Raw genomic sequence first — 21,632 nt, forward strand, 5'->3', positions numbered from 1 at the left:
AGGGAGAAAGGAAGGAAGGAAGGAAGGAAGGAAGGAAGGAAGGAAGGAAGGAAGGAAGGAAGGAAGGAAGAAAGAAAGAAAGAAAGAAAGAAAGAAAGAAAGAAAGGAAGGAAGGAAGAAAGAAAGAAAGAAAGAAAGAAAGAAAGAAAGAAAGAAAGAAAGAAAGAAAAAGAAAGAAAGAAAAAGAAAGAAAGAAAAAGAGACAGGAAGGAAGGAAGGGAGGGAGGGAGGGAGGGAGGAAAGAAGTGACAGAGAAAAAAACACCTGGTCACCAACACCAAGCCCAGGACAGCATATATCACCCCCATGCCCATGTCTGGCACCACGGCAGTCTCTTCCACCCACATGGCTACAGGGGCTGAGAAACGTCCTCTCTTCCACTGATGCCTCCTGTGGCCCCGATCTCCACAGCTCCTCTCTGCTGCTCAGAGGACAATCCCACCCGGCCACCACCACCACGATGACAGCTACCTGGCAGCAGCTGCTCACATTACCTCCCCGCTGCCCTGCAAACACTAGAGCCACCTCTGTCCCGATGCCCTACAGGAAAGGGGCTGCGGCCTTTGGGCCATGCACCCAGCCTCTGCTGCCGCCACCTCCCCTCGCCAGGAAGGAATCTTCCCACTACTACCCTCCTTCCTCGTGCACTCCCTAGGGCAGACCGCAGCCAGGCAGGAGCTGAGCCAGAGCCAGAAGACTCGGGGCCAAGGACAGGGCCAGAGCTCCTAGCTCCCAGAGAAGACACCCGGCCTACCACGGGAAAAGTCCTGGACACAAACAGAGGGAGGTGCTTGAATCAGCTCCATCTCCAGCACCCCCAGACCCCACTCAGCTGGGGTGTGGTGCGCCAACCCCAACTCCAGAGGCAGCGTAGAGGCCTGTCTCGACGCTCCGCGCCAGGTGCTCACCTGCCGGCCGCCGTGGTACTGCTGGCTTTCTTGGCCGGGCCCTTCTTCTGCTGGGCCTGCTTGGCGGCCGGGGCGGCCTTGGCCTTCTTCTCCTCCTCAGACTTGGCCTTGTGCTTCTCCTTGTCCTTGTCCTTATCCTTCTTCTTCTTCTCTTTCTCCTTCTTCTCCTTTTTCTTCTTTGGTTTGTTCACTGGGGCCTGAGACAGGGCGGCTAGCTGCTCGTGCACGGCCTTCAGCTGGAAGAGAGAGGGCAGCTGAGCAGGCTGCAGGCAAGACTCGTGCACAGGGCACCCCTGGGGCTGTTCCCACTGTGCAGAGCCGGCAGGAGCCAGGCAGCACCTGCCCTGGGGACCCAGAGACAAGGGGGACACCACACAGCTGGCTCTGCCCCCATGTGCCTGAGTCCTTTCATCTTCCAAGCCTCAGCGCCCTGACAGAAGGGCACACAGGCGCCCACCTCCCAGGCGACAGGCTCGGCGCAGAGCGCCGGCACAGGAGGCGCTGAGTCCTTGTTGCTCATCACCTCTCTCCCGACAAGGGAGAAGCTAGAGATTCAGGCACCTGTACCAAGGACACTCCGAGCCCTTGCAGGTGCTGCATGCCAAGGCTGCAGTGCCAAAGTGAGCTGGGCCCCCAGCTCGCCTCTTCCTGGGGCCTGACCGCCACTGGCAGACGCTGCAGGGTTTGTGTGCTGTCACTGTAGTAGCTGCCTCCTGGCAGGGACAGTCACCACAAGCCCAGCCCCCAGGCTTTCTGGGAGGGGTACGCAGAGGACCCTGCCAGCCCTGTGGTTGTACCAAGAAGTCCTGCCAGCCCTGGTGACTGCTCTGTTCAGGCCCAGCCCCTGGGAACCTGCTTCCCAATCTGATCCTTGCAGCTCTTCTCCTCCTGACTTGGTGGCTCTGCTCCGTCCCCTCCCTGCCTGAGGGCCCAGAACTGCACAGCTGGTGGCTGCCAAGGGCCAGGAAAGGCAAGCTGCGTCTCTCGATTTAGCATCAGCTCCGCATCACAGATGGAGAGAGGAATGTCCATAGCATGAGTGCTCCTGCAGGAAGCCCCGCGGCCAAGGAGCCCCAGCTCTGACGCACACATAGCAGGGCTCGCGGAGGCAGAGGGCAGCCGAGCAGGTCTGGGCGGCTAGGTGCTCACCTGCTCCTGCAGCTCAGCCAGCCTCGTGGCGCGCTCCTCCTCCGAGTCTGAGCTGCCCGAGTCTGACGAGCTCTCCTCACTGCTGCGGCTGCTCTCGGTGCCCTTGCTCACCACCGGGGCCGCGGGCGCAGGCAGTGCGGGCACCTCCATGGGCTCATCTGGCATCTTGGCGAACCTCATCTCAAACACGTCCTGGGAAGGGACAGGGGCTGCCCTGAGGACTAGATGCCCACAGGACAGGCCCTTGGCATGGCTAGCGGTCCTGAGAGGCCCTCGAACTGTACCGGTGGCTATGCACAAGGTCAGGTCCTGGAGATCGGCCTGGCCCACCTGGGGCACTGGCCTGGTTAAATGGGAGGCTTTCTGTGGGAGACACAGGCATCCCTGCTCATGACAGGAGTGTGCCTCCAACAGGGACCCTGCACGTGACACTCTGAAGGCTGTTTCACCTTCTCACCACCCAGTCCCTTCCCTGGGTCCCAGGGTGTCGTCTCCTGCACCGTTAGCCCTAGAGTCACCTAGATGCCTCTGAGCACTGGTGTGCAGCTTGGCAGCAGAGCGCTCTCCCAGCACCTACAAAGCCCTGGGTCTGGTCCCCCAAAGCTCCAAAAAGCCCCCCGCTAGCTCCTACAAAAGCCCCTCCTGGTAGACACCCCTGTGCCCTGGAGCTGTCCAAGGTGAAGGCAGACACATGCCTGGCCACGAGGCCACGAGGGTCTATGCCAGCCCCCCAATACGCTACACCATCCACCAGGCTGCAGGCAACTTCCCAGAGCCCGCTCTCGTGCTAGTCCCCCCCATGTTCTCTTGGAGCAAAAACAACCCAGAGATGCTGAACCTGAGAGCCTTGACCCAGGAAGCCACTTGGGCAGTGGCTTTGGTACTAGGGTGCAGCCGTAGCCCACTTCATAAAGCTGCCGGCAAAGCTGGATATGCAGTGCACACCAGTAATCCCAACACTCTGGGAGGCTGCAGCAGCAGGATTGAGTCCAAGCCCAGCCTGGGCCACTAGTAACTTAGCAAGACCCTGTCATTAAAAAATAAAGGGCTGGGGACACAGCTCAGTGAAGGGCCTGCGTTCAAAGTCCGGGCTGAGCAGACCTGCCTCAGGCCAAGCACAATGGGCAAGTCATCGCAGACAGACGGGCATCCCAGGCCTTCCTCTGCCAGCGCCAGGGAAGGTCTCACGGGGCCATGTGCAGGAAGGAGGCAAGAACATCAGCAGGACCTCGTTTCTATCCTCATAACTCAGGATGATGACAAGGGCAATGTCACAGCGACCACAGAACAAGGCTGAGCAAGGAGTTCAGGAACTAACAACACCTCACGAGACGCAGAACCTTGTCACTGGGTTGTTTTTCACTACTGAGGATTGAACCCAAGGTCCCTGCACTGAACATCTCCAGTCCATTTTTAAAAATTTTACTTACTCATTTATTTTTGTGGATTTTTAAGACAGGGTCCTGCTCGAACCTTAACCTATCCCTTCCAGGAGAGTCCTTGTCTGCCCCATGTGTGCTTGATACGTGACCTGCTTCTCATTTGACCCCCATTTCATCAGTGTTACCTAAGCAACTGTACTTGTTGTAATCTTATTGGCTCACCACAGTTTTGTCCCACCTCACACCCATCTTGTGGCTTCCCATTGGATCAATGTTACCTAAGCGACTATCCTTATAATCTTATTAGTTGGTTATATCTCTGTCCCACCTTGAACCCTCAACCTTGTGGCTTCACTCAATAAAACACCCCTGAGAAGCAGGGTTGGTGGAAAATCCACTTTCCAGGCCCCCTCTACTCCTCTTAGACAGAAGCTTTCTTTTGGTTAAGTCACTAGGTTGTCCAGGCTAGCCTTGAACTTGCAATCCTCCTGGCTCAGCCTCCTGTAGCGCTGAGGTTACAGGTGTGGGCCCATGCTCAGCTGAAACCTATGATTATCTTTTCCTCTGAAAGGAAAGTCTTTTGATCACATAAGCTCTGAAGTGTAAGCAAACACCCTGCCCCATTGACTCCAAGAGGTGAATGAAAAGGAGCCTATGCACAGCACCAGACTTCAGCACTGAGGTGTGGCACATGCATGTGCCTTTGCGTGGACATCCCTAAGCCCTGGTGCCGACAGCCGGACTGTGACACTCCCTGCCTTCCCACAAAGCCTGGACTTCCTACACACCTCCAGCACAGCTTCCTTCTCTGTCAGAAGAGCCAGGGCTGCATCGCAGCTGTCATCTGGTGCAGCCCGAGCCTCAGTGCACAGTGCCCTCACGAGCGGGGCACGTCACCGGGCCCTGCCTGCTCGCGGGCCACTCCCCATGTTACCTGCAGCTCCTGGGGCCGCCAGCGCTGAGCCTGGCAGCCTGTCACCACCACTCAAGGACAACGGGCTACACGAGTGACACCCTCCTGGGTGCCCATTCCATGTCCAGGGCCCCAATGCCTCCAGTGCCAACCGCAGCTTCTAATGGCACCCATGCCCAGCCTTGGGTTACCTGGAGCTTCCTGGCCATGGCCACCACTTCGTGGTCGGGAGGATTGTACTTATAACAGTTTGAGAACATTAACCGGATGTCAGCGGCGAAGCCCTGTGCGTCTGGGTACTCGCGGCTGTCCATCTTCCTCTGCAACACACAAGGACACGGCATGAGTGGGCAGGCCTGGCGACCACAGCACCCCAGCTGATCTGTGAGGACAGACGGACTCGGGATCCTCAGGACATCCACCGCCAGCCTGGACATCCGGTTTGGCTCTCTCCGGCCTCGGCTCTGGGAGCCTAAAGGGAGGGGACAGAGGTAACTCTTGGAAAGGAGTGTAGGACCCTGGGGGAGAGCCTCCACTCGAAGAAAAAGGCACTCAACAAGAAAGCCCAATTCCTACAGCCACCACACAACCCCTTCCTTGTGCAGCACTGCCATCCGCCGCGACTGGGGGCGGGTACTGTGCAGGATTCTGGAAGACGTCGCCTCCACAGCCCAGGACTGCTCGGCTTACAGAATGAAACCCTGCTTCCTGCTGTTAAAGAGTCCAGCTCGGTGTACACCCCAGCGTCCATGCCAGTCCAGGTCCTGGCAAGGCCTGTGAACCGCAGTGAGCTGGCCATCACAGGGACCCACAGGCGCGTCCTCAGACCACAGAGGCCAAGGCCTGGGCATGCTTGGCGGCAGTCACCTGGGTAGCCACGCACAGCTGGGCTGAGTGACACGCGGAGGGCAGGAGTGGGCTAGGGGACAGCTCAAGTTGGCGGCCGAGAACAAACTGAAAATTTGGGCGAGATAAACTGCTTATGAGCAGCGAGTCCCGGACCAGGGGGGATTCAAGAAGAAACTGGTAGTCAGGAACCTCAAGAGGGAGGTGGACAAGCTGGGTGTAGGATCTGGTCAGTCTGGGCCCCAGTCCCAATCCCAGAACATGCCCTGGACCCTCCAGGACACGCACGCCCCTGCAGATGGCTGGCTGGGAAGATGCTGGGGCACAGCAGCATCTGTAGGCCTGCTGGCACCAGTGGAAGTCTTAATTCCGGTTTTCGCCTGTGCCAGAAGAGCTACCACCACCCCCACCAGCTTGACCTTCGAAATCTGTACTATCTCAAGGGTGTCCCTCCTTTCTGCATACATCAGCTTCACAAACTAAGGCTGTCTTTGCTGTTCCCTGCCAAGCTTTGTTCCCAAAAGGGCATAGCAGCAGGGCACAGTGGCGTACACCCGCGTGCCAGCTCCTCGGAAGGCGCAGGCAGGAGCAGCACAAGTTCGAGGCCCACCTAGACAACTCAGTGAGACCCTGTCCCAAAATAAAATTTAAGAAAGGGCTAGGTATGACTCAGTGGTAGACCACAAAACCCAGCATGAGCCAGGCCTTGAGTCCCATCTTCAGTACTGTTACTAAAATAAAGAAGTGGCAGTGGTGGTATTGCCAGGACTCGGGAGCCAGAACACACACATCACAACCTCGAGGTAAATGCGGCTGTAGTCCAAGCTCAGGCCAATCTGACCTGGGACAACGAAACAGGATGAACCAGTGCGATCCAAACCTGCAACCCTGGCCCAGGAACGCACTGCAATGCGGACACAGACGCAGAGGCCGTGGGACTGCAAGGAGGTTCCAGCAGCTTCCAGAGGTTGTGTGACTCCAGCCTCGGGCTCCCTGCCTGGGGGCAGCCCCTCCAGCTGACTTAGCTCCACACTTTACCTGAACAGGCAATGTGGACACCCACAACCGGGGGAGGGGGAACTCTGGCAGGAAGAGCTGCCTGCAGCCTGGCATCACTGCCACCAGCCTGAGCCAGCTCACTCCACTGACAGACGCCACCGCTGCGGCCTCGTGGGACATCTTGCCACGAGACACCGACACCCGCAGCTGAGGGATGCATCTCAGTATTGCAAACCTGTGCCAACCCCGAGAGTGGACCACAGCCCAGGCTCTGCCTGGTCATACAGAACAGGCGACAAGAAGGAAATAAACGGGACCATTGCCCGGGCTCAACCACAGCAAATAACCACAAATCCTCGCCTGTGGGACCACAACTCGCTCCTCTTCCACCCAGCGGCCTGGACAAAGCAGTGCTCATCCCAGGTGGCCGGGCCCCGGCCCCCACACGTACTTTGACAGTGCTGAGGTCCATGGGGTGCTTGATGATGTCGTGGTAATCGTGCAGCTCCAGTGCCTCCGCATCCACAGGCTTATAGAAGGGCCAGGCGTAGGCGGCATGCTTCTTGGACAGCATCTCCCTGAGGATGCTGTCACAGTGCCGCAGGTGCTCGGAGAGCTTGCCCTTCTTGCCCGCATGCTGTGGCACCTCACCATCCTCCAGGTCCTTCTTGGGGGGCTTGATGGGACGGCCCCCGCTCTCCCGCCGGGCCACCACCTTGGCCTGCTTGGGGTCCGACAGTGGCGGGGGGGACTCACTCCGGCTGGCAGTGATGGCGGACGTTGTGGGCGTCGTGGTGTCTGCTTTCCGCTTCACGCCCTTCTTCTGTAAAAGCAAAGCAACCAGTGAGCACCAAAAGCCAGGGCTGGACACGACTGCGGCAGCCATGCGTCTGGCCCACTGGCCAGGCCCTGCGCTCCGAGACCACATGCACGGTCTCGCCTCATCCTCCAGCTGTCCCCACAGTACACAGGACCCCGAGGCTCAGAGGGGCTAGGCTGGTGGCCTGAGGTCACACAGTGGCAGCGATGAGGCTGGGACTCTGAAGCCGGCCCTCACCAAGCCCAGGGCCTCTCTCCATCAGGCCGAGCACATGGCAGGCTGACTGGGCCATGCACCAGGCCCGGTGGGAGCCTTCACAGCTGCGTGCAATCCACCACTGACCCTCACCGGCTCCCGGGGCTGCAGGGGTGAGGAAGGCCTGCTTCTAAAGACCAGAAGGGTAGAGCCCCACCAGGCCCGACACAGGCAAAGTAGGACAGGCAGGTGGAGGAACATTCCAGGCTGGACGCGCAGGGCGGCCGACCAGGAGACACGAAGCAGCCACAGCAGGTTTGAGGCCGAGGGACCCTGAGGGGTTTGGGGGTGGCAGCGTCTCCACTCTGTCCTGCAGGCACGGTTAAATGAGGCGCTGCTCAGCTGTCCGTGGCGCCCTGCGGCAGACAGAGCCGGAGCAGCTCTCGCCCCAGGGCCCGAGCTGTGTCTCCCCGTGGCCGGCAGGGGTCCAGGGCCTTGACACAGCTCAGCAGGCCTCCTTCTCTCACCACAAGCTCCCGGGCCAGGCTGACAGCACCCAGGAGCTATTGTCTAGAGCCCCCATGATCACGGCCCCAGCCAAGCTGCCACCCTCAGGCTGGCAGGGGCACGAGCTGGCCACCCAGACACTTCCCGGGAACCCAGAGGAGGCCAAGCACCAAGCGCGTGCCACAGAGGGCCCGGGGAGGGGCAGACTCATCCGGCCGTGGCAAACGGGACATGCTCCAAAAACCGCCCCGTGCTGTGGGAGGGGCCTGGCCAGGTGCCGCCCGAGGTGCAGGCAGTGAAGGCCGCAGGAAGGGGAGAGCAATGGGGGTGGCATCTTTACCTTGGGCGAGCCATTTAACCCTGAGCGCCCGCTTCCTCATCTGTAAGAGGGGGACTACTGTCTGCCCCAGAGTGTGGCTGTGGGGATCAAATTGGAGAAGATAACACGCATGAGCGCCTCTCCAAAGGCACACAGGAGACTCCGGGGGCTCTGCAGGCCCCAACTTTCAGGGGCATCCACTCCACAGCGGGTCTGCATGGGGAGCTCTGGGGAGCAGGGAGTGGCCACAGCCCCCGACCACGCTGGGTGGTACTGCTGGCCACTGCGTCCCTCTCCCCGGGGTCAGTGGGGGAGACCTGTCCTTGCCAGCCCTCACTGCTGCCCCACACCTTCCCACCCTGACTGAGGAGCTGCACAAGCCACATCTGCCAGGCTAGAGAAGCCGGGCTCCGAGTCCAGCCCAGCCCTCACCAGCTGTGTGACCTCCAGCCTCAAGCCTCGGTCTCCCCATCTGCATAGAGCCTCTCCAAACATCAGCAGAGCCCCTGGCCACCCCGATCCTAACCAACTCAGGACCCCTGTGGGGCGTGGACCCCCAACCTCGCCAGCTGGCCACTTCAGCTGCAAAGATGCTCACCTTAACGACGGGTGGCGTGGGCGGGACCACAGGGACGATGGGTGTCGCGGGAGGAGGTGGTACGGCAGCCGGAGGGACAGGGACCGATGTGATGTTGGCGGTGATGGTTGGTACAGGGGTGGCAGCAATGACGGGTGTCTGGGAGACCGTGGGGGGCACATTCTGGAAGGGGGCCGCTGGGGACACCGAGGACACGGCGGCCACTTGCTGCGTACCTTCAGGACAGACAGGGAGCTCAGCACGGCAGCCCTGTCTCCACCTCCGGAAGTATCTAGGACCCCTCTCCGACAGCCAGCCAGGCCCCTTTCCCAAGACCTCGCCCAGCCCTGCACTTGAGGCAGTACTGGTCCAGACATCTTGGCTAAATGCTCCCTGCCCCAAGGAAAGGCCAACTCTAGCCAGAGACCAGGGGCTGGGAGAAGAGCTCAGGGCCAGCATCACAGCTTGGGGGCCAGAGCCAGCCTGGAGGGGGAACAGGGGCTCAGACTCCACCAGTATCAGCTGAGCACTTGGCTTCCTAACCATGCAGCTTGTCCCCACCACCTCCTGCCCAGGCAGCCACTCTGTGGGCTACATCTCCGGTCCACGCTCCCACTCCAGGCCAGACCCAGGGCGCACCCCTCGACAGGTACACAGTCCTCTCAACCAGGGAGCAGGACAGGGGACTGGGACTCTCAGGTCACGAAAAACACAACAGAAGCAAATCTGGAAGCGGAGAACAGGAAGACCAGCCAGTGACAAGGACACTGTCCTGACCCCAGGCCAGCTGCCTCGCCAACACAGACCACAGCCCACATGCAGCCCAGACCTGGCACCTGACACCCTGGGACACAGCCCGGGGGGCCAGGGACTCTGCCCCCGGCCACCCTGCCCACCACACCTGCCCTTTACCTGCATTCTGCGTCCCCGCAGCCGGTTTCCGGCCTTTGCCCTTCGGAGCAGGGGGTAACAATTCTACTTCCTCCTGGGGCATCTGGGCCACTTTCTGCAGAAAAATTTTCTCTAAGGCTTGGGCCATTAGCACTATGTCATCTGTGGGCTGAAGACAGAGAGCCCAGGTCACTCGCCGGGAAGGGAGACACACGCTGGCAAAAGACACTGTGTGTTTTAGCTCAAGAAAGCTTTTATTTAAAGTTTGTTAGATCTGATGGGGCAGGACGGGGCAAGGCAAATACATTGCAACGTGGAAAATCCTGGGAAAAGACAAGCATGAATAACAGAGACCGGGGGTTGCAGCTCTGTGGACAGCACATGTGAGGTCCTGGGTTCCACTGTGGGGAGAAACCCACCCTACAACACATCACAGAGAGAAAGAGGCTCCCTCAGCTCAACACAACCGTCACCTTTATTTAAGTCATGTCATTATTAAAAAATACCAAGCCAAGCCAGGCACAGTGGCACTCGCCTCATCCCAGCACTCAGGAGCCTGAGGCAAAAGGATCGCTGCGTTCAAGGACAGCCTGGGCTACACAGTGAGTTTCAGGCCAGCCTGGACCACACAGCAGGACCTTGTCTCAAAAACACCACCACGGAACTAGGCTCACACAGAACTTCCTCCTCTGTTCACTGCCAGGCACCTCTGCAGGCATTGGCTCAGGGAGGGTGCACTGTTGGCTCAGCCACCTCCTGCTGGCAGCTGGGCTCTCCTCCCCTCTGCACTGGTTCCTCAGGGTGGCTAAGGGTGGTCTTTAGGCCCAGGATAAAGACGTCTTAAAGTCCCTGGGCCATATCCAGGGTCCACGCATCCAGCTGCCCATCCGGGCAGCACACGGCCCTCCGGACCAGGACCAGGGAAGTGCCAAGCACCAGATGTAGCTCACTCTGACCCATTGAGCGCCAGCCAGCCACGGGCCACCCTACCAGGCCACCCAGGGACCTGGCCACACGCCTCGCGTCTTCTTACCTTGTTATAAATATAACAATTTGTAAACATGGTGTTGAAGTCCTGCATACATTCACTCGCACTCCAGTAATAATTATTTTCTAATCTCTTCTTAATAGTCCCCATATCCATTGGGTTTTTTATTATTTTATGATAATCCTAGGAGAGAGATGTTCAGGGGTGTTACCAATAGACTTATGCTGGCACTCAATGCTTCCCGGAGCAGCAATAGGACACAGGGGGACCTGGGAGTCAGCTGAGGGTGGGTGGGCGTGGGGTCCCGACTTCTGCCAAACCTCTCTCTCGTTCACAGAGGGACTGGAGCTGGGGCAGACCCAGCTGCTCTACGGCTCTAAACTCACAGGGAGCCAGGCCCCACACTGGGCTGGCCCCAGATCAAAACGAGGTGTAGCTGTGGAAACCATCACCCGGAAAGCAGGTTTAATGCACTTTGTACCTGACCACAAAGGCCTGACAGGCAGGCTAGGCAGGCCTCTGCTACAGGAATAGAGACCGGGCCTCTGTGCCTGCCCTGCCTGCCTTCTTGCACCACTCGTCCTCCAGGGTGGCAGCACTCCCCATTTCCTGTTCCTGGGGGGGCCACTCACCCTCCTGTACCTGTATGCCTATCCCTCCACCTGGGGGTCCTGACTGTCCCTATTGGACTGCATGCTTCCCGCTGCTCAGGTTGCCCTGGCTGAGGCTAGGAGAGGTCCGGCACGCAGGGCTACTCACAGGCAGGTTCAGCTTGATGGCGTCCACGGGCTGGTAAAAGGGCCAGGCGAACTGGTGCTTCCACAGCGTCTTCACCACCACGTTCTGCATGTACTGCAGCTGGTTGGTCTTTCGGCCGGGCTTGCCGGCGTTGGACACCTCGGGTGGGGGTGGGTTCACGGGGCCCGGAGCCGCCGGGATGCCCACAGGGGCGGCTGCTGTGGTGGCAGACATCCTCCAGCAGCTGCTCACTGTCCGTCACTGCCCCGGTGCATAGAGGCCCTGGTGTCTTCCGTGCTCCCTGAAGAGGCTTGGGCTCCCATTTCTGGGCCTAATCAGACACCACCTGCAGAGAGAGGGGCAGAGGGGCCATCAGCCTGGAGCCCACCCTCACCCTTAGGGGACACTGCCCAGTCCTGCAAGGCACTGGCTATCCCACCCACCTAGACATGCAGCTGTCACCTGTCACAGAGCAACTCTCCAACCACTGGTGCCCAACAGAGAAGACCTGGACAGTGGGGCAATCCGGGCGCAGCCCACCTGTGCCCAGGTGAAGTGTGGCGCAAGGACTCGTCTCACTGTCCACAGTGTCACCCACTTGTGGGCGGGCCAGCGTGTTCCTGTCACACCCTCCGCTATCCCCAGCCTCAGGCAATTCACACACAGAGAACTATAACAGAGATCCACAAGATGGACGGAACCAGCACAACCCCAACGTTCGCGGACCCTCACCCTGCACCGGGCGCCACGCAAGGTTCTACGGTAACCAGGAGAACGGCCAGGGTTTGTGATGGCAGCCAGCTGTGTCATGCAGGCCCTGGCCAATCAGGATGGCCAGAGAGGGCAGCATGGACCCTGCAGTCATCCTGTCTGTGTGCTCACATCCCAGGCTGTCTCTCAGACACTATGGGGACCAGGGGCTGGCCAGGAATGCCAGCCACACAGAGCTGAGTGGGCTGCAGCAGCCCCCCAAGTACTCAGAAAAGCCGGGGCTGGGAAGAAGCAGGAGTGCTGGGTGGCAGAGCCTGAATGCCGCCCCCGGTGCTCAGCCAGACCTCCTGCTTTCCATGGAGACAGCTATGTGTGTATGACGTGACCCCACTCCCACCAGCAAAGGTGGGGACAGACTTCACACGGCTCACATGGCCTCCTGGGGGCTAGGACTTGAGCTTCATGCAAGACACGTGCCAACGTTTAGGTCTCCCTGTGCTGTGTCTGCAGCACTTGGATGATAGGGGATGCACCCCAAGGGGCTGGCTGCGCCCCACTGCTCAATCCAGCCACCTTTCAGACTGGTGAGAGAGAGCCGACCAGTACTGCTGCAGCCCAGGTTCTGAGAGCCGGCTGACGTCCCGCCCCGCGGCTGGGGTGGGTGTGCTGACACCACAGACTCGGCAATGCTGTACACCACGCCTCTTCACCCTGAAGCTGGGTGCTGAGCGCCCGCGCCCACTCCTGGCAGGTTCGCAGCCTCCTACACCCTGCTACAAGCTGCATCTCCTCTGTACCCTCCACCAGGAAGTGCTGTGGACACAGGGCAGGTCAGCGGCTCGAGGGGACAGAGGCCCCTCCAGCTTATACCACAGCCCACAGGTCAGGTCCCGGGTGCGAGCTGGGGTCACCCTTGGAGTCTTCTCGCAGCCCCAATGGTCCCAGGCCACGAGGTAGCTCCTGCCCTAGCACCACCACCTCTCTTGGAGACCCTGGTGACAATGAGGCCCAGCAGCAGCAGGGCTCCCATCTTTGTGATGATGGACAAAGCCCCAGGGTTCCACCTGGCTCCTCCTCCCTCCTGACCAGCCAGTGACCTGGGACCTCGCCGGCACCCAAGCAGCATGCAGCTGCAAAGCAGATGCCAGCGCAGCCTCCACCCTGACCTGTGCCTCTACCTTCCCAGAGGGCTCTTAGGTGACTGCGGCTGGGGGAACCAGGAGCCTGGGGGTGGACAGCATGTGAGGTCCCGGGGTTCATGGCCAGTCCCCCTACCGCACAGCCCAGGGACCGACCTAGGGGATAAGCAGTTCCAGCAGGGGCTGTGGTGCACGCAGGTTCCCCTCCCACCTCCCAGCCCTGGGACCCAGAGTGAACGCCCAGGGACCCCTGCCTAGCAGGAGAGCTCAGTGGGGCCAGGGGAAGGGGCTCCAGGTAAGATGCCGGCCTGGCTCTGCCCTCAACTGACCAGGCCACAGCCCCATGAGGGAACCAGAGGAACCAGAGGAACCCAGGGAACCAGAGGAACAAAGCGACCCCCAGGGCAGGACAAAGGTGACAGAAGGTGGCTTTCTGGCCCAGCACAAGGGATGCTTCCAGAAAGCGTAATTCAACAGACTGTGGCCCGAGTTGAACCAGCACAAATGAGCAAACAGCATGCAGGGGTGCCAAGCAAGACGAAGGGGCTGGCATGGTCTGGCAGCAGCCCTGAGGACCCTCCCAGTGAGAACACTGCAGCCAGGTGCCCGGGCCACCAGCCCAGCGGGATCATCATCCCCAGCGGGCTCAGCTCCCACACAGGGTGAGGTCTGTGGAACAAACCAGGGAACAGCAAGACGCATAGACACCGAGGACAGAATACAGGTCAGAAGCCTCGCGCCCATGCTGCAGCCCCTCCTGCTATACCTCTAGGGGACTAGAAATGTCACAGCACGGGGACGGGGGTGTGCAGGACCCTGTGTCTCCCCATCCTGGGGCCCTTGAATGACAGGTGACCCTCGCACAAGAGGACCCACAAAGCCGATGGACACGGACACAGAGCAGCCTAGGACGTGGACACATGGCTGTGGAGAGGGACACGGGCACCAGGGTGTAAAGCCCAGCCCCCATCACAGGCCAGGCTACTGAGCCCCTGAGGAGTCTCACCTATGAAAGAAACAAAGTAGCTAGGCACAGTGGTGCACACCTGTAATCCCAAATACTCAAGAGGCTGAGGCAGAAGAGATGCAACTTTGAGGCCTGCAAGTCACCTCAGGGACAGAGAGTTTATGTCAAAATTTTAAAATGCCTAGGTTATAGCTCAGGAGTAGAGCTCCCCTGCGTTCAACCTTCAGCACTACAAAGAAAAGAGAAAAAGAAAAGCAAAGAAAGACACAGGAGGTCTGAGCTCTCAGAGGCACAGCCAGCATTCGGCAAGGGGCTCCGTCACAGCCCAGAGAGAGGAGAGGTCTGAGCTGTAGGGTCGCTGCTCCCCTACCACACGGTGGTGTGAGGCAAAGGACACCCTGGCCAGTGGCTGGGTGACAGTGGCCTGGCAGGGTAGACAGGAGTGTCCCCAGCTCACAAAGGGGAGAGACCTAGGTCACCCCAGGGGCGCATGTGATTTGCAGACATCCGGCACACATTTGCCCCAAGAGAGCACACAGCCTGCCCTTCTCCTGGATCCAGAAACAGGGCATCCAGCGGCAGGGCCGGGAGAAGCCACCCCCTCACCTTCATGTGCCCATTGCGGCATGGCCCAACTCAAAGCCCCTGGTCCCACCTGGGCCTCCAGTGGCCACTGGCAACCTGTCAGATTTCAGAAGGCCAAACCTGGGCACAGGGCGTTCCACAGGAGGTGGGGCGTCCCTCCTCCACACCTGCTCCACATCAAGCTGGGTCCTGCAGGGAAACCCACCCCCAACCAGGCAGCCTGTTCTCTCATACAGAGGGCACTACTGCGAGGGTCAGGAAGAACTTCCACCTCGGGCTGTGGGACGTGTGGGACAGTGCCCCACACCCACACACAGCGGGAGCCAGTTTGCTAGCGCTTGCTGGGGAGCGGACGGAGGGCGCGGACCACGCACATGGACTGAGCATCGGATCAGCGCTGGCATCGGTGCTGATGCTTTGTGACAGTATCGCAGCCGCAGCTCCGTGGTGTCCTCTTTTACACACAAATTCTCAGAGTCCCGCAGAGGGGCTATGCCTGGAACTCACTGCTGGTGGGGAGCTGGAAGCAAAGGGGGATCGGTGCCCCCACTGTGGTCACAGCTGCCGCCCACGGCACACGCAGAAGGGGCACTGCCCACACCCACACCGGGGTGACCTTGCTCCCTCCAAGAAGCCTGGGAGGGTGAGATGGACTCAGGCGGGGTGGGTGGGACAGGTCTGCAAGTCCAGACCCAGGAAGTTCACACCTGCAAGCCACAGGTCTCCAGTGCACCCCACCAGCCTCTGGGGACGGGCGTATTCTTGCTCCTCCTCTGGGGTGGAAAAGGGAAAGCGTCAAACCCAGGGCAGCGATATCCCACATTCACACCTCATGAGACAGAGCAGCAGGCAGTGGCCGGCTCACCTCGCCCTCTGCGTAGCCACTAGGCCCCAGACAGCGGGCATCTGTGGCATCCCGCCTGCCCCACCGGGGAAGCGGCTGCCTCCGGGAGGCCTGAGGCCACAGGCCAGGGGCCAGACATGATCCTGTCACTCTCCTGAACCTGCTCTGGCCAGGCCAGCGGGTTAGGGAAGGAGCCGCCTCAGAGCAGGAGACTGAGCCTGAGACCCTCCCCGAGGCCCACGGCCCTGTCCTCCTGTGCAGCAGGTGGCCAACTGAGGAGCCTATGCCCTGGCCTCCCAGACGCTGCCCGCCGGGCCCAGCAGAGGCGGGGAGGCTGTGGTACATGCGAGTAGGTGAAAGTCAGCTGCCTTCAACGGAAGCTCCAAAAGCACCCAGGGCGGAACTCGTAAACCACAAGAGACTTGAGCTCAGGGAAAGCCCAGGTCAGTGTCAAGACTGCCCGCAGCACCTGCACAGCCTCCCACTACTGACAGTGCCGTGCCTGCCACGGACACCCGCAACCCCAGCAGGAGCCTGCAGGACAGGCCCAGCACAGGCCAGGCCGTGCTGGACAGGGAGCAGACCTAAATCCTTGATGATGGCCTTGGGCAGGCCGCCTCCCCCACCCCTCCCCAGGTCTGGAATTCAGCTTTCCTGCTTTCCTCCTCCACAGAGCAAGAACACCTAAAAGGTAAGCGGACTCCCAGCCCCCAAGGCTCAGCTGGCCCAGGGAGACGAATCAACAAACAGAGAGCCAGGGCTACATTAGGGGCCAGGACAGCCAGGGGAGGGGCAGGGACCAAGCCACTGTCACCGCGGGAAACACCCAGAAAGACGGGTAGGAGCCCTGCCGCCCATCAAGACATGGGGCCCAGCACTTCCCACAGGGACCCCGACAGCAGCTCCGCCAGATTCCCCAGAGGGCAAAGGGGGGACGCATCCCCCACTCCACGTCCTGCATCAGTCTGGGCAGGGAGAAGCTGCCCAATTTCTGGCCTGGCCCGCCCGTGGAGCAGGAAGCCCATTCTTGGGGCCAAGGGAGAAAGGAGTCCCCCTTCCAGGACAACTCGAGCCCGGAGGACTGCCAGGGAGGGCCGACCCAAGTCCACAGGAATCCACAAGCACCGGTGAACAGGCAGGGTACCAGGCACACCAGGGAGGAGGTGCCAACATGGACTAGATGCCAGAGGGTGCTGACAGCACCGGAAGGACAGACAGCAGGGCAGGCAGAGGTGGAAGAAAGTCCGGGTCCCCATCTCAGTCAGACCCACGGCAGCCGTGACTCCCCACCTGTCCTGCTCAAGCCCGCCACCATCACAGCCACGGACACCTTCAGAGAGGCAGTCTCCTGTGGTGGCAGAGGCGGAGCTCACTCTCCCCACATGCCTGGGGATCACTGGACCCCGAGGACTCATACACGAGGTCTCTGTACCCCCGAATACCTCCCAGGTTCCTGGATGCAGTGGGTCCCTCTCATCTTGGACCTCTCTGCCCCTCAGGGTCCCAGCAGCACTGCAAGGCCCCATACTGGCTCTGCTTTCCAATCAGGAGAGCTCTGAGGAGAGGGCACAGGCACGAAGCCACCCAGCCAGGAGGAGCCACAGCCAGGCTTGTATGGGGCTGCCCTCCCAGCACCGGATCCACACCCTCCCCAGAGAATTCCTGCCACCACGCCAAGACACTCTGGCCCAGCACAGGGAGCCCAGGGGGCAGCCACCCTGAGCCAGACCCCAAGCCTGGAAACCAGATCCACAAGAACAAGCAGCTCTGCTGACGGACAGAGCCAACTGCTTCCTTCTGTGCTGCCCATGAGGAATGGGGTCCAGGGCCCCAGGGCGGGGCAGACAGGCACATGGGCAGGGACTCCTGGCCCTGCAGCCAGAGCACCCCAAGCTCGACCCGGCCTAGGCCACACCCACCCCCAGCAGCTGCCCAGCCCTCCTGGCAGGGGCACCAGCCCCAGCAGGCCCAGCCCTCCCATGCAGGGCGGTACCACTGTCACCGCAGGATTGGCTTATGGTAAGCAGCTGCCGTTCCCTCATGTCCCCTCACCTGCACCCCTCACCTCTGTGAGACACCATGCTGCAGTTCTGGGTCCCACAACAAACAAACAGACACAAAACAACCCTTTACAACTGAGGCCAGATGTGGGAGCACACACCTGTAACCCCAGCACTCTGGGTGGCTGAGGCAGGAAGATCACAAAGTGCCACAGGGGCAACTCAGGAAGACTGTCTCAAAGAGACAAGGGACATAGCTCACTGTGAAGGTCCTGGGTTCAATCTCTAAGATCACCCCCTAAAAAGGACATTTCATGCCTGTGTTTGACATTTCCCACCTGAGTTCCTGAGGTGCGTGAGAGATGCCTGCACACGCAATGGAAAAATCCTCGCTCTTCACCAGGGCCGCTGCTCTGAAGCTCAGGCAACAGGCACCTCAGGGCTGCCCCTGAGGCCATAGCCACTCTGCTGCCCTCCACAGCTAACTCAGAGGAACGGATAAAAGGAGTCACTTAGCCAGAGAGGGAACAGGGTGCTGTCCCTGGGTCGGTGGCAGCGCAGTTTCGTAGGAGGCCCAGTGCCAGTGAGTGCCAGTGAGCACTTCCTGGAACACTGTGGGGCGGCAGGGTCCACTGGGCAGCCTGGGCTGCTGGACACTGGAGGACCATGCTTCCCATGGGCAGCTGACAAGAACTCAAGTCAAGGGCCTGCTTTACAGCTGGCTAAGCCAAGGCTGGAGAGGGTCCCTGCCTCACCCCAGATGCTGAGAAGTTCCATGGCATCTATCTGTACGCGTCACCATCGCCCCAGATGCTGAGAGGTTCCATGCCATCTATCTGTACCCGTCACCATCGCCCCAGGTGCTGGGAAGTTCCACGGCATCTATCTGTACCCGTCACCATCGCCCCAGATGCTGAGAAGTTCCACGGCATCTATCTGTACCCGTCACCATCGCCCCAGGTGCTGGGAAGTTCCACGGCATCTATCTGCACCCATCACCGCCACAATGAACATGCCCATCTCCCATAATCTGCATGTGTCAGCTGGGACCAGGAGGAAGCTGCCACTGCCCACCAGCGCCCTACACCAAGCTGCATCTACCAGGTCCTGGTCACCTCCTCCCTGCCAGTCCCTCAAAAGGAGCAAGCATCATCACGCCAGTTAACAGGTGAAAAGGCTGAGACAGGAACATCACAAGCTGGGAGGCCTCAGAGGGCCAGAGCCCAGGGCTACCAGCCCATCCTGTCCTCACTGTTGCCTCAAGGCAGGGCCAGGGCCTGGTCAGCTCAGGCTGGGGCACGACAAACAACTGGGCCTGTGGCCTGCAGGGCCCCAGTGCCCACCCGTGCCCTGGCAGGGCCGGGCACAGTGAGAGCCTGGTCAGCCCCCCAGGTTCTGTGTGAGGTGAAGTAGCAGGTAGCAGGGCCAGACTACGAGGCCGCACTGCCCAGGCACACATCCCCTACGAGTCCCCCGCACCAGGCAGAAGCACGTGATGGCACGTGAGTTGGCATTACAGGCAGAATGCAGTCACCCCAAGATCCACAGCCCCAAGGGACAGACTCCGACTTCTAGCTCCTCACGATGGTTCAGCAGTGACATGGATGTCCCCTGTGCCCCAGATTCCAGACCACACCAGGTAGGGTCCTCTACAGATCATGCAAGGCATCTGTATGTCACTTGCAGATAATCCAAGACACTGGTTACTCGGCCATCCTGGGGCACACCTGCCCAGAACACTTGGATGTCACCATACCCACACGACAACTGCCAAGGAGAAGTCCCCTCCCCACACCTTGCCAGCTCCTGATGGACTCAGCAGGAGGCTGGAGCCTGGGATGGGAAGGGGTTTTCTCAAAGTGCACTCACGACTCCAGGTTATCAAGGCCTGGCTGCAAGTATGCAGACAACAGCTCCAGAACGGTGCCAAGAGCTGCAGCCACATATCGCACACATACACTGAAGCACAGGCCTGGCCTGGCAACTGGAGCCATCCACTTGCGAGTAAAGGGTGTGTAGTATGCCCCCTTGGAGACCTCCAGCAGCTGAACCAGACGGCACCCGTCCTGGGTCTCCCAGTTGTCACCAAGATGAGGATGCTAAGAAAGCACCACCTTCTAGTCGCAGACTCCAGCCTTGGGCTCAGCCACTCGTAGCAGCCACAGCACGTGCGCCGGGGGCAAGGCTGTTTTTGACAAACCTGAGGCCTCAGCGCTCAGACTCACCCTTTCTGCACAAGCCAGAGGGTGGAACCTCAGGAGGGTGAGAGACCCCAGGGCCAACCCAAGGTGTCAGGATCCTGTAAGCTTTGAGACTCACAGGAATTAAAAAAATTGTGCTCTGAATGTTACTTTTTCAGGCAAGAACAGGCTCAACCAGCTCCTAGCTCCCAGGTGCAGGTACAAGGGACCCTCCAGGGCCTTGATGACCAGCGCAGAGTAGGGGTACACATAATGACCTCACTACTCAGCCAACTGCTTCCAAATCCTGAGCCTAAAGAGCAGCTTCAGGCAAGTCCTCCGGAGGCAGCTCTGGACACACCCTGGGGCCTGGTGATTTGGAGGAACACGGCCCTTGCCCACCAAGAGCTGGGCCCACCCATCACAAGGGCAGAGGACAGTTGGCCATGATGCGGTTTCACTGGCCCCACCTGGCATGCTGTGGCTCACTACCCCCCAGGGGAGGCTGTGCCACCGTAAACCAGGAAGTGGCCGAGGCAATCCAGGAGGCCGGGGCCCAGCGAGGCTCCCAGCCAGACAGGCGCTCTCGCGAGCTGGCTGCAGAAGCAGCAGGCCTGGCTTTCCCTTCCCACACTCCCCCACTTTCACTTTCTGTGGATGCCTGCTTCCGAATAAGTCTACAGGAGGGAGGAGTGTTTACCAATCTGGTCCGCTACTCCAACCTCACTTCCCAGGCGGGCGCAGTTGAAGGCAGGCAATTACTCTACTTGCTAAAAACATAGCAAAAGACAAACGTGTGCACTGTCCACCCCGAGGAAGCTTTTCACTTCCCTCCCTAAAAACGCAGGGTTAGGACCCATCTCAAACATGGCTTGGATTGTCTCGGAAAAGCCTGAGGTTACCAGAGAGGTCAGAAAGAAATGCTCCCCCTCCCCAGAGTCCTGTGCCTTATCTCCCCTGATCTGTGGCCAGCAGCACACATCCAGGCCTAACCTGGGAGAGAGCAAACTCGAACCTTTATTTGCAAATAAGAGGCTGCCGTAGGGCAAAAAGGACACCCCCACCCCCACCTAGGAAAGGTCCCTAAGTCCTGAGGTTGGTCCTGGCAGGGCACTCAGGCCTCTCCTAAACCCTGCCAACCGCCTCTAGCAAATGAGACCCCCAAGACAGCGCCAAACAACACCGCACAGATTCCAGGACCTCCCCAGGGGCACGCCGGGAACCCAGAAAAAATCTCCACCCTAAAGGAAAAAGGCTTCAAAACGGCAGAGAAAAAAGACGACTACGTCGTTCTTGTCTTCACCAGGGGGTGCAAAGAGGTCTGTGATTCACTCACTAGTTCCAACCGTTAGCTGATCCACTGATGCACCCCCACCCCATAACTTCTGTAGACAAAAACCAAGTTTAATGTTCTGGAGGAGGGCACCAACTACGCTCCCCTCTGTAACAAACACTGGACCAAAATTTGGGACTGCACATACCCGCGATTGGGCCTAGCTCCAATCGCGGGAACTCGCGACAGACCACGGGACCCGCCTCCAAGGGGCGGTTGGAGCACCCCGTTTTCCGAGAGCTGGGGCTGCCCAAGGCCCCCACCGCGGGCTTGCGGTGTGGACACGGTGAGGCGAGACGTCCCGAAGTCCCCAGCTTTATTCACAAGCAGCGCCCCCGGCACGGACGACGTTTGGGCGCGAGTTTCTGCCCCGATGGGATGGACCACGTCGTCACGAAGATGCCCACCCCGAGGAGAAGGAGGGCAGCGCCCCCGCCCCGCCCGCCTCACTCGACCTCGCTGGATCTGGCGCTCTTCGGGCTGACTTCGACTGGGAATAGGGCTGCTTGTCCGACCCGGCCGGGCAGGGATCCGGCAACTCTCAGGGGCGCAAAGTCGTTTCCGCGCCCGCAACTCCGGGGGCCACCGCCCCCGACCACGCCGCCGTCCTCGGTCCCCGCCCCGGCCTGGGCAGCGCGGCA

The 21,632-nt window shown here is 60.0% G+C and overlaps 2 protein-coding genes across 5 annotated transcripts in view; one reads left to right on the forward strand and one right to left on the reverse strand.

Annotated features, from left to right (window-relative positions):
- Brd3 (bromodomain containing 3) overlaps window positions 1-12,053 on the reverse strand; it is a 19,525-nt gene extending 7,472 nt beyond the window's left edge. Inside the window, exons 1-9 of one of the 4 annotated variants that reach the window (XM_013506674.1) lie at window positions 11,965-12,053; window positions 11,254-11,578; window positions 10,540-10,677; window positions 9,528-9,675; window positions 8,637-8,851; window positions 6,649-7,020; window positions 4,544-4,672; window positions 2,058-2,249; window positions 909-1,144 (exon numbers count right to left, since the gene is read on the reverse strand). In XM_013506674.1, the coding sequence (XP_013362128.1) occupies window positions 909-1,144; window positions 2,058-2,249; window positions 4,544-4,672; window positions 6,649-7,020; window positions 8,637-8,851; window positions 9,528-9,675; window positions 10,540-10,677; window positions 11,254-11,466 (1,643 nt within the window). In that variant the 5' untranslated portion in view covers window positions 11,467-11,578; window positions 11,965-12,053. The other 3 variants (XM_013506675.1, XM_013506673.1, XM_013506676.1) reach the window with 3 other exon arrangements.
- A 106-nt stretch (window positions 12,054-12,159) lies between these two features.
- On the forward strand, window positions 12,160-21,425 carry LOC102023061. The gene is made up of 2 exons (XM_005408461.2): window positions 12,160-16,169; window positions 16,443-21,425. The coding sequence occupies exon 1, from the start codon at window positions 14,660-14,662 to the stop codon at window positions 15,617-15,619; it is 960 nt and encodes a 319-aa protein (XP_005408518.1). The 5' UTR covers window positions 12,160-14,659; the 3' UTR covers window positions 15,620-16,169; window positions 16,443-21,425.
- Window positions 21,426-21,632: the final 207 nt, after the last annotated feature.

The sequence above is a fragment of the Chinchilla lanigera genome, unplaced genomic scaffold, assembly GCF_000276665.1.
Source record: "Chinchilla lanigera isolate Chin_1 unplaced genomic scaffold, ChiLan1.0 scaffold00112, whole genome shotgun sequence".
Classification (NCBI taxonomy): Eukaryota; Metazoa; Chordata; class Mammalia; order Rodentia; family Chinchillidae; genus Chinchilla; species Chinchilla lanigera.